This window comes from Cucurbita moschata, unplaced genomic scaffold, assembly GCF_002738365.1.
Source record: "Cucurbita moschata cultivar Rifu unplaced genomic scaffold, Cmos_1.0 Cmo_Scf00036, whole genome shotgun sequence".
Taxonomy (NCBI): Eukaryota; Viridiplantae; Streptophyta; class Magnoliopsida; order Cucurbitales; family Cucurbitaceae; genus Cucurbita; species Cucurbita moschata.
Genome location: NW_019268552.1, coordinates 1,077,871 through 1,085,449, shown reverse-complemented (window position 1 = coordinate 1,085,449; position 7,579 = coordinate 1,077,871). Strand labels below are relative to the sequence as shown.

The window sequence follows — 7,579 nt, the reverse complement described above, 5'->3', positions numbered from 1 at the left end:
CCCCTTTTTTTTTTTTTTTTTTTTTGGCATCTTTGTGTCTTTTCTTTCAAAGATAAGGCAAAAATCCTCAGATTCAATGCAAGTTGGGCTCGATTAGATCTAATGTATTGGCCTTTCTCTTGGTTTTGTTTTTAGATAGTTTTTGAATGTCGATAATGTGAGATCCCCACATCGATTGGAGAGGGTAACGAAATATTCTTTATCAAGGTGTGGAAATCTCACTCTAGTATATGCGTTTTAAAAACCTTCGAGGGTTGGTGGGTTGGAGGGAAGCCCGAAAGGGAAAGCCCAAAGAGAACAATATCTACTAGCGGTGGCAAGCTGATATAGATAAAATTGTGGGTTTTCCCTCTTTAAGAAATTAGGATCTTTATCGTTAATAACTTTTCCGAGAATTCACTAATCACAATGTGGAAGTTATTTTCTTAATCTCGTTATTGAAGTCGATACAGATGGCATCATGTTGAACAAATAAAGTCAAGCAGTTCCAATGAAGCATGGTGCCTAAAATGCTGATGCTCAAGGTGCAAGGCTTCTGTTAGTATGAGGCCTTTGTCTGAGCAGACAATAAGTCAAGTATTGGCCAGAGCTTGCGAACATCTAGCAAGATCTCTTCTTAAATGATATGTTTGCCCGACAAAGTGTGGCAAGGAAAATCATCCCCCCACCAAAAATAAAGGGAAAAAGAAGAAGAAAAAACCAGGTTAAGTTCTCCTGGTGTTTTGGCAAACGATGCCTCAAGTAGATGCCAGATTGTATCATTTTTTGTTCCCTGCCATTATTTACTATCTTCAGATTAAGAACAATTGTTAGGTTCCAATTCACTATGTTGAACGACTCTCTTAGTTTAATCATCATAATGGTGGGAACACCTTTTTTCTTAGGATTTAAGAAATAAGGCCTCTAAGCATATATATTATGACTCAACGGTTTTTTCTCCGACTGCAGATTGTCTTTTCTGATGCATGGTGGATTGGAACAAAAGATGAAAATCCAGAGGAGGACCGTCTTGATTTTCCTAAAGAAATGACTATGGTAAGTTTCTTGATAATTTTCAGGTTCTTAAATTTTTTTTTTTTTTTTTTTTTGGTTTTTCGAGTGCCTCTACGTTTCCCATGTAAAATTTCCATATGCATCTCGTTTCTGAAGATTATTAATGGAGCAGAATAATGTGAATGCATCCCTTATGAGAGTCGCATAATAATTTCATTCCGTGAAAGGACTATAACTTTTGTTGACTAAAATTTTTAATTTCCTTGTGTGCCCATTTAGCAAAAAGAAAGAAAAAACTTAACGGGGCAGTGTCGATACTTTTTTAAACAGTCGTTTAGTTAATTTCTTCATGCTTTTTAATTTGTAACTCTTCTTGGAACCTCCATGAAGCTGATTTTATTGTTGTAAGAAGCCTAATATTACTGGTTCTAACTCTCTTATTATGTTTTTATATTGAAGTTATCCGTCAGGCTGGTCAATATCATTGCATTGCTCTTGTTAGTGTTTGATCCATTCTTTCCTTGGCCCATGTAAGAATTCATCGTCTGATTTAATCTTCTTGTTCGTGGATGCTCCATAGGATATTTGTTCTTGTTTGTTTTTTTTTTTTTTTTTTTTTTGTATGTCCTTGCATATACTTTCATTTCTCTTATTGAAAGTTCGGTTTCTTACGTTTTTTTTTTCTTTGGTGTACTTGTTCTTCCCGTCCTGTGAATTTCCCTTTCTTATTACATTTTCTTCTTCATCACACGCTTTACCACTTGTAGTAAGGTAGTATATCAATTTCATTTCCGCATCTCCTGGAGGGCTTATATGTGAAGCTTCTTGTATGGTTGTTTCGCGAGTCTGCACTGTTTTATTTGGGGCTGGTGCTGTTGTTCCTGCCTTTCTATTGTACTTTCACTTTCTGAATTGAAGTTCATTTTGAGAGAGACAGAAAGACGGAGAGAATTTGCTAACTCCTAGCTGTTATATGTCAGGGAAAATGTGGAGAATATGACTTTAACGGTGGTGCTGGTGTTGCCAGTACGAGTAAGCAGAGTGTTCAAAAGAAGGGAATCAATCGTGCCGAAGAAAAATCCCTTAAAGGAGAACATGGAGATGACTTAGTGGACCTGGAAGACAACATGACAAATTCAATGAAGACTACGCCAGTTAGACATTCTGAAAGATCTGCCGGAAAAGTATTCAAGTATTACCCTTTGCTTATGTTGTTACTACGTAATTGCTATCTAATATCAATAAGGCAGAAAAGCAATTGGCTTATTTGATATCAAATGGCTTATTTGATCAGCAGTCAGTACTATGAATGGTAGAATATTATGCTGGATGTCCATAATTGGTTTATGATTTTAAAAGTTTGTAACTTTAAAACATGTTTTTCATAACGTCCACATTCGTGTCATTACTAATATTCCTAACAGCTCCTCTGTTTAAATATTTTTTCCAATTATTTTACTTCTTCGACCATAGCGAATTTGAGTGAGCACCGCTTTAATCCTAGGTGTTTGTCTTGTTGAACTACCTTAAGCCCATTCAGAACTCCAGTTTCTTTCACTTCATCAGCTAGATGGTGTTAGTTGCTATACAGTGCGTTGGTTTGGATTTATAATTCTTATAAGGCTGTACAAATATGAAACAACCAACTTAATCGTTGAGTCTACCTTTTGTAATGTCGTTTAATTTATTTCCTTTTCGTGTTTCAGTTTTGCACAGGCTTTTTCGAAGGAGGAGTCTGCTGGCACTTACGCTGATTTTTCTGAAGGAGAAGAAAAGAATATTGTCATCCATGAACCTTCAATTGGAGATCATGCGAGTGAAAATATCCTGTTTATGATTATTGAGTTTGTTTTAATTCAATCTTGAAATTTATGTCTGCTGCTTTACTGTATGTTCGCTCCCTTAATTGATTGATACAGACAGAAGTTGTCTCTGTCGATTCTGAAGATAAAGATGCTGTGGAAAGACCTCGATTTCTTGAAGGAAATAAAACACCAATTTCTAAGTCTAAAAATGGTTCTCGGGCCAAGGGAAATGCTCAGAGTGGTAATCGTGGTTTACTTGTCCAGCCTACTCTACCTAGTTTGTTCAAGAAAGTGGAGGAAAAGGTAATATCTGAAAACCTTTACTCAACATGTGGAGGAAATAGATTGTTGGTTAGAATCTGTTTACTGCTACATTTAGGAGTTTATTATAACTACTAATTATTTTTTTTGATGCAAAAGGAAATGCTCCAAGTAAAATTCTCATTAATCCTTAATCCTTCCTCCGATGAGTCAGTCTCATTTCCTTTCTATAGTAGGGCAAGCACACAGTGAAATATAAATTAAAACGTACACTCCATCTCTGCCTATAGTCTCGCTCCTCTCCGTATCCTTTACAGTCGAGTTCCTTCGTTCCTCTCCCTATCGGTCGAGAATCTTTTCTTTCCTCTCCACTCTACTTTTCTATGGAAATCTGCCTATTCATTATTTGGTTCCTAAACCTGCTTATTCATGTGGTAGAAGAGACCACCTAACATAGAATTGCTCCAAGTAAAGCCACTTAACCATAGAGTTCTTATGATTGAGTCACCGAAAAGGAAGATACACATTATTTGTAAAGATAGTGACTTTCAATTCTTTTAAGCTTTTCTTAATTATCTTATCCTCGTGATCACTGTCATTCGGATGTGATTCTGTTTGGTCATATACCCATTTTTTACTTGGGTGTTGCAGTTGCATGCCAAAAAATTCCGTCTCCCATGGCTGCAAATATTGATAATTAAAGATGGAAGCGGAAGAAGGCTTTCTCTCCAGAGACCAGAGCGAAGATATGAGCCTCTAAAATTTTAGAAATTTTCAATATATAACCGTCATAGTTTCCTTGCCTAAATTAATTGTCTCGATGGAAGACAGAATATGATATAGCACTCTTTTTTAGCAGAAAAAGTATCAATAAAATAACTTGATAAAAAAAGTTGACTTTCCAAGATTTTTCTAAAACATGATTATTTCTTTCCATCCCAATGGCCTTGCAAAGTGCTGAAACTGAAAATTCCAAAAGGTTCTCAATCTTTTGCTAGTAACTCCAAAAATGTCTTATCTGAATAATAAATTTTATATCTTTAAGGCACATTTATTTGAAATGAATGCTTACTGTTTTCAGAGGACACCGAGAAGTTCAAAGAGGTCTTCAACACCCAAAGGTTCTACTTTTGTTCATTGATTTTATAATCATGACCATGAGAATACTACAGTAACATCAAATATGAAATTTTTGTTTTCTGCAGTTTCTGCCCAAAAGATGCAGCTCTCTGGTTCAAAGCAAAAGATTGACCAGGTGATAAATCTTCATTTTTTAAATTTTATATATATATATATATATATATATATATCTCCAGGAATTAACCGTAATGGATTCTTGTGTAATTTTCAGGATGAAGGATTAAAGAAGAGGAGGGTTGTCCAGGGACAAGATGATGGTTAATCTCTCATGCTCTCTCCATTTACTGCTTGCTATTTCTCTAACAGGCTTATGGTCAGTTGATGTATATTAGCTCTATCAATTTGCAGGAGGAAAATTCCGGAGGAAGGATACAGAATATGAGGTATTAGTGCCATTTTTGCAAATAGTCCATTTAAAACATTTGCTGCTTTATTAGCTTCAGGATTTCTTATATGCACTATTCCAGCTAGAAGTGGATATGCTTCTCTTATTTATTATCTAACTGGACTAGTCAGCCAGAAGTATCTTCATATTAATCAACTTAGCTGTTGGTGGAAAGGTTTCACAAATATTACTTTTTGGTTCGTAGTTTCAAAATGGTCAGTTTTAGTTTTTTTCTTGGTGAAACTAACAAAAAACCTTTAATTTTATGTTGCTCGCACTTGCCATCCTTCAAACAAATTCAACCAGCCACTCCTTCTCATGTCTAAGGCTCTAGAAAACTTGTCTCATCAGGTTACAATCAAAGTTTTTAAAATTTAATTGACACTGAATTCGCAACTCCGTGTAGTCTATTTCCATTTGCTATTCACGATCGAGTGTGGATGAAATGGTTGACGGATGAGACGTCATTGTATACTAAATCTGGTTTGTCTATATCTTGTAGGACGAAGATGACATCGAAGAGTTATCGAGCTCTCAAGAGGTGAGTGTTCAGTACCTATTATATGAACTACATACTTCTACCATGATTTCTAGAATATTGGATTGGAAGTTTGTTGGGCTGTGCCTTAGGTTTGTACTCATTTTGGAGTCTGATGGAAATATTTGGCTGAACTTAGTACATGTAGTCAATTTCTCACTTCATTCTTTAACTATTAATTATTTGGCTTAGTCCTTACCCTATATTAATTTCTCATTGTCGTGCATCCCATCACGTTTGTTGGAAAGTTGTCATTTCTTGACTGAATAACTATTTATGTCATGTAAGGTTATGAACAAAACAGGTCTCCATATGCCAAAATGTTGTTCTTGATCATGATCACCAAAAAGTGGCAACATTGTCATGAACTTCTCAGATGCATGTGGTTAAATAAATATTTTAGATTAATTTAGCAATTAAACTTGAAAATGGTAGTTGTTATTTAGGGACCAAATGAATTGCTTAACTAAAATATATTCCTTTTAGTTTCTTTTATAAATGTTAGATTAGGATCTTGCACAGTTTTTCTCACAATTTTGCTTGTCATTTAGGACACTGATGAAGATTGGACAAGTTGAGGTTACACTCTAACAATGTAACCCACAGCAACAGCTAGGATTGCATAGCAAGGATTGTATTCAAGGAGATGCCATGCTCTACCAGTTTCTTTGATGCTGCTGGCTAACTAAAATTAAAGAAACTTAACCATAAAATAGTCTTGAAGTTAAGTTTTTATCATAAAGTTAGGCAATGTAAACCTGTACACATTTCGTAGGGGCTTGGACCAAATTTGCAACTTAAAAGTTGAAAGTATTCGACAATCTTATATATTAAGCCATATATTTAGAGGTTCGAATTCTCTCAAAACTTATTGAACTCACAACATTTTAAATCTTAATTTTCTCTAGTAGTAATTTTAAAATGCTACGAATGAATAATATGTTTTTTAAATAAAAGAAAAGGTTAAAAAGGATTTCATATATATATAATTTAACCTAGTTCTTTTTTTTTTTTTTTTTTCATCAGATTTCACTGAAGTTGAAAATTTATCAGGTACACAAATGATTTAACCTTTATTATTTACTTTTTTTAGCATAAATACATTATACATATCTCACACAATTGCTTGGCTATACAACAGAATAAAACCTGGATCTCCTCTTCTCCCATGGAAACCAAAATAGGAGGCTCTTCTACAACATAGAGAAATCAAAAGGAGAGGGGAGGCGTTGAGATAATTAAGCCCATAGATGTATTTAGCTAGGACAAAGCCAAAGATAAATTCGAAGAACAACACAAATTTTCAGAGCTACGATCCTAGGAACTTATCTACTCTTGCGTTGGTTGCCCTTGATAGGAACTTCATGCAAATTGGTGGCTTGACTTCCGCCAATGCCAAAATTGAATAAGGCAACATCCAAATCCCATCCCCACATATCAAACCGGATGCGACGGCTGGACCAAATGCATCGGCCTTGGTTTTGTTTAGCTTCTGCCACACAAACAATATCAAGCTTCCAAGGCTCATATCAATTGCAAAGTATGGCCCTAAGTAGAATGGCAATGCCATTGCCATAGGTAAGGGAATGAACCTTGCCCACTTTTTTGGTATCAAGTCTTTAATCAAGTTAACCAAAATGGCGGTGGCGAAAAACACATAACAGAAGGTAAGACAATTCTTTGGTAGACTTGAGAGGCCTTCAACACCCAACACAGACATGTTGCGAAAAAGAACCGCATTCGGGGCAGGGTATTGACCAGTTCGAAGACCAAGATCATCAAATGCCTTGTAGAAGAGCCAAAAGACACAAGGGGAAATAATGCAGCCCATTGTTGTGCCTACTACTTGGCTGACAAACATGGAGCGGGGTGAAGCTAAGGTTAGATAGCCGGTCTTGAAATCCTGCATTAAGTCGGACGCTGTGGAGACAATATTCATCATGACCCCACAAGCTGCTAGACCAGCAATAACTCCTCCATGCAAAGGCCCAGCCCAGGCACCAATTGTGAAAATGGCAAGCTTTCCATAAGTAGACGCTAGAGACCAATCCGTGAGTCCACATCCATATGCATTACAGAAGGCCAAGATAGGAGCAAAGATGTAGATGACCAAAATATAATACCATTTCAGCTGGGGAAAGATGTGTGGAAGAGTGTTAATCGACACTGCAGCAATTACAACATAGCCTCCAATGGCAAACCAGATTGGTATTTGATCCTTGAGAAAAAGTTGTTTCCTTCGTTCATCATCATAAGAAAACTCAGACCTTGATGAACTTCCCAAGGAAAAATCTTCAGCCTCTCTTTTGTGTTGAAGTTGGCTGAACAACCCGGAGAGGGTCCGAGTCAATACTTTGAAGAAGTTGTATAGGCCATCACCAAGAATTATGGCTATTGCTATAAATACCTGAGGTCAATGTCAAAAAATAAGTTCCTTTAAAGAGTTTTTTTTTTTTT

At 36.0% G+C, this 7,579-nt stretch overlaps 2 protein-coding genes across 4 annotated transcripts in view; one reads left to right on the top strand and one right to left on the bottom strand.

Annotated features, from left to right (window-relative positions):
- LOC111431599 (DNA-binding protein RHL1-like) overlaps positions 1-5,974 on the top strand; it is a 6,999-nt gene extending 1,025 nt beyond the window's left edge. The window contains exons 3-12 of the mRNA XM_023068283.1: positions 949-1,035; positions 1,974-2,185; positions 2,700-2,815; positions 2,911-3,101; positions 4,141-4,180; positions 4,265-4,314; positions 4,411-4,456; positions 4,548-4,582; positions 5,087-5,125; positions 5,674-5,974. Of these exons, the coding sequence (XP_022924051.1) occupies positions 949-1,035; positions 1,974-2,185; positions 2,700-2,815; positions 2,911-3,101; positions 4,141-4,180; positions 4,265-4,314; positions 4,411-4,456; positions 4,548-4,582; positions 5,087-5,125; positions 5,674-5,700 (843 nt within the window). The 3' untranslated portion in view covers positions 5,701-5,974. The remainder of the gene's footprint in view (positions 1-948; positions 1,036-1,973; positions 2,186-2,699; positions 2,816-2,910; positions 3,102-4,140; positions 4,181-4,264; positions 4,315-4,410; positions 4,457-4,547; positions 4,583-5,086; positions 5,126-5,673) is intronic.
- Positions 5,975-6,176: 202 nt separating this feature from the next.
- LOC111431602 (probable metal-nicotianamine transporter YSL7) overlaps positions 6,177-7,579 on the bottom strand; it is a 4,476-nt gene continuing 3,073 nt past the window's right edge. For all 3 annotated transcript variants that reach the window (XM_023068285.1, XM_023068287.1, XM_023068286.1), the window contains one exon: positions 6,177-7,529. In XM_023068285.1, the coding sequence (XP_022924053.1) occupies positions 6,432-7,529 (1,098 nt within the window). In that variant the 3' untranslated portion in view covers positions 6,177-6,431. The remainder of the gene's footprint in view (positions 7,530-7,579) is intronic.